At 37.7% G+C, this 3,455-nt stretch overlaps 1 protein-coding gene across 3 annotated transcripts in view; it reads right to left on the bottom strand.

Moving 5' to 3' along the window:
* Positions 1-3,455, bottom strand: part of Ndufa12 (NADH:ubiquinone oxidoreductase subunit A12) — a 30,382-nt gene that overhangs the window by 11,680 nt on the left and 15,247 nt on the right. Inside the window, exon 4 of one of the 3 annotated variants that reach the window (XM_048803854.1) lies at positions 1,513-1,596. The exons of the other annotated variants lie outside the window; for them this stretch is intronic. Within the exon in view, the coding sequence (XP_048659811.1) occupies positions 1,560-1,596 (37 nt within the window). The 3' untranslated portion in view covers positions 1,513-1,559. The remainder of the gene's footprint in view (positions 1-1,512; positions 1,597-3,455) is intronic. 3 annotated transcript variants of the gene reach the window in all.

The following is a 3,455-nucleotide window of genomic DNA, read 5'->3' as shown; positions in this document are numbered from 1 at the left end:
TTTTTTTTTTTTTTTTTTTTTTTTTTTTTTTTTGTGGCACCAGGGATCAAACCCAGAGCCTTGTACATGCTGTGCAAGCACAAAAACCACTGAACTGCATCCCCAACCCTTAAAAAAAAATTTATTTTGAGGCAGCATCTCACTAAGTTGCGGGGGTTGGCCTTGTCCTCCTGCCTCCCCGGTAGCTGGGATTATAATTGTGTACCACCCTGTCCAGTTATATACTGTTATTTTTAGAGAAGATATTTATGTATTACTTGAGTAATTAAACATTAATTTTAATAAGAAAATAAATCATAAGGAGAGATAAGTGCATTACACTGAGAAGGAACATATTACTTAGAAATGAACAGAAGGTGCCACCAAGTGGGGAAACAGTGTATTTGCCATAGAGAAAAATCAAAGCAAGCCATGTTTTATTTTTAACTTGGCTCAAAGGAATTCAAGCTACCAATATTTCAAATCACACACACAAAAAAAACTTTATAAAAGTAAATGAAAACAATAATTTTAGACTGATATGCACAAAATAACCCAAACTTTCTACCTTTCCACACTCAACAAATTTTTACCTCATTGAGTTTCATGTAGAAACTACTTACTTATGTGGCTTTTATGTCCTTCATTTTATGCAGAAGTTAAAGACCATAACAAGAAAAATAAAGGCTTTTGGTGCAACCACTTTGGAAAGCAGTGTGGAGATTCCTCAGGAAACTTGGAATGGAACCACCATTTGACCCAGCTATCCCACTCCTTGGTCTATACCCAAAGGACTTAAAATAGCCTACTATAGTGACATAGCCACATCAATGTTTATAGCAGTTGAATTCACAATAGCTAAACTGTGGAACCAACCAAGATGCCCTTTGATAGATAAATGGATAAAGAAACTGGTATATATATACAATGGAATATTACTCAGCATTAAAAGAGAATAAAATAATGGCATTTGCAGATAAATAGATGGAGTTGGAGAATACTATGCTCAGCGAAGTAAGCCAATCCCCCCAAAACTAAAGGACAAATGTTTTCTCTGATTAGTGGGTGCTGATCTATGAGGGGGTGGGGGCAAGGGAAGAATGGAGGAATTTTGGATTGGGCAAAAGGGAGGGTGGGGAGGGTTTATGGGGGTAGGAAAGATGGTAGAATGAGATGGACATCATTACCCTAGGTACATGTATGATTGTACGAATGGTGTGTCTACACTGTACACAGCCAGAGAATTGAAATGTTGCGCTCCATTTACACTTTGTGTACAATAAATTGAAATGCATTCTGCTATCATGGACAACTAAGTAGAATAAATTTAAAAAATAGAAAAGAAAAAAGGAAAAAAAAGACTTTTGAAGATGGAGCAATTAACTAACTTTAACATAAAATAGAGGGCTGGGAATATGACTCAGTGGAATACACTTGCGTAGCATGCTCAAGGCCCTGGTTTCAAGCTCAGCACTGAAAATAAATAAAATAGAGATTAAACAAAAGTGGAACAAAATGATATTTGTTACCTACCTAAATACTTTCATGGCTGGGGGTATAGCTCAGTGGTAGAATGTTACTTAGTAGGTGCAAGGAGCTAGGTTCAAGTCATCTACACTAAAAATACAAACACAAAACAAAAATGCTCTTTTGAGAACATTCTATTCAATTAAATAAATCAATTCCTGAAGAATTCCTGTTGCTAATCCCATAAAAAAATTAAAAGTAGGAAAATGAAAAGGTACTTGAAAAAAACAACAGACACTAAATTATAGTATAATATTAGCCAACCAGCTAATATTCACAAAGTGCCTATAAACTCCAGGAGAACAAGCACCACACGTTTTTCTCACTAATGTAAATGTATAACCCATCAATATCTGATATGGTGGTATTTCAACAGATGCCGTGCTAGGTTCTAGACATAAGTTTCTTATTTTCAAGGCGTAACTAGTTCCATTGCTCATCCAAGACATCTGCACCACCATATACACCTTTTGTTTATTGGTTGCTAGCAGATTCAAAGCAAATGCCTCAAGACAAAGGTAAACAATATGAATCCATTTCCCTGAAAGATTTCTATTTTCCCCCCACAAGATTACAGAGAATTAAGTGAACATTAAGTGAGACAGAGATGGTGACTAAAAATCTTCCTTAATTATATCAAAATCACTAATGCCTCCAAAGGGAAATTCATCACCAGGTGAGATTATTCCGCTACTAACAGACATGTCAAAAGACTATCATTAGGGGGCTGGGACTCAGCGGTAGTGCACTTGCCTGGCATGTGTGAGGCACAGGGTTCAATTCTCAGCACCACATATAAATAAATAAAATAAAGGTCTATCAACAACTAAAAATATATATATAAAAGACTATCATTAGGAGCAGAGGCTGAGGCAGGAGGATCACAGGTACAAGTTCAGCTTGGGCAGCTTATTAAAACTGTCTCAAAATTAAAAATTGAAAGGGCTGGGGATGGTGGTAGAGTGCTTGTCTAGTATGTATGAGGTATTGGATTCAATCTCCAGTGCTACAAAAAGAATACCATAAGACACCCCTGACACCTGAAAACTCGGAACACAGGACAGGAACCACAGCTTGCTAGATGGGCAACATCATATGTTCCTCTGACTGGGAGTCTTTGCAGTTGTTCATGCAAGTGACAGCTCACCCGGCCACCTGGGAGCTATGTTCTTTAACTCTCTACATGACACAGCACAAGCTCAAGGGACATGAGAGCCACATCAAACAGGTGCAGGAGCTGCCCTGACTCAAAAGCTTCATGCTCCACAATGGCCAATGTCTCGCAAGGTACACGTTAGTCTAAGAGCAGTAGTACTCAGGCAAGCCTAAACACAGCCAACTCATGAAGCTTTCATAATCGTCTCAATCCAGATGCAATTCACCAATCAGAGGTCAATTTTATCTAGCAATATAGTTGATACAATCTATCTGGTTTTCAGGAGCAACAGAGCAAAGCATTTAACTGAAGGTCATGTTCTCTTTACCATTAATTTGTGATGTTCAACTGTATATTGTACTAAGTAAGATCACACTGAGGCTCCTATCACCAGCATTCTTCTCCATCCTAACTTCCAGACTAGTTTTTTCACCTGAATACTCACTATGGTGTGTCTATAAGCAGAACAATTTTTTGGTGATACTGGGGATTAAACCCAGGCCCTCATTCATGCTAGGCAAACGTTCTACCACTGAGTTATGCCAATAGTCCAAAAGTACAACTTGCTAACTACCCCTTCCACATCTGCTTTCTCACCCCAATGTCTTCCCCATCCCAGTTACTATTCTAATAGTAATTCAGATAAAAAATCTTAACATTTAGGGCTGGGGACATAGCTCAGTTGGTAGAGTGCTTACCTTGAATGCACAAGGCCCTGGGTTCTAATCCCCAGCACCACACAAAAACAAACAAACAAAAAAAAATTATATATATATATATATATATATATATA

Source organism: Marmota marmota, unplaced genomic scaffold, assembly GCF_001458135.2.
Source record: "Marmota marmota marmota unplaced genomic scaffold, marMar, whole genome shotgun sequence".
Taxonomy (NCBI): domain Eukaryota; kingdom Metazoa; phylum Chordata; class Mammalia; order Rodentia; family Sciuridae; genus Marmota; species Marmota marmota.
The sequence above is the reverse complement of the archived record's forward strand: the minus strand, read 5'-3'. Positions and strand labels throughout refer to the sequence as shown.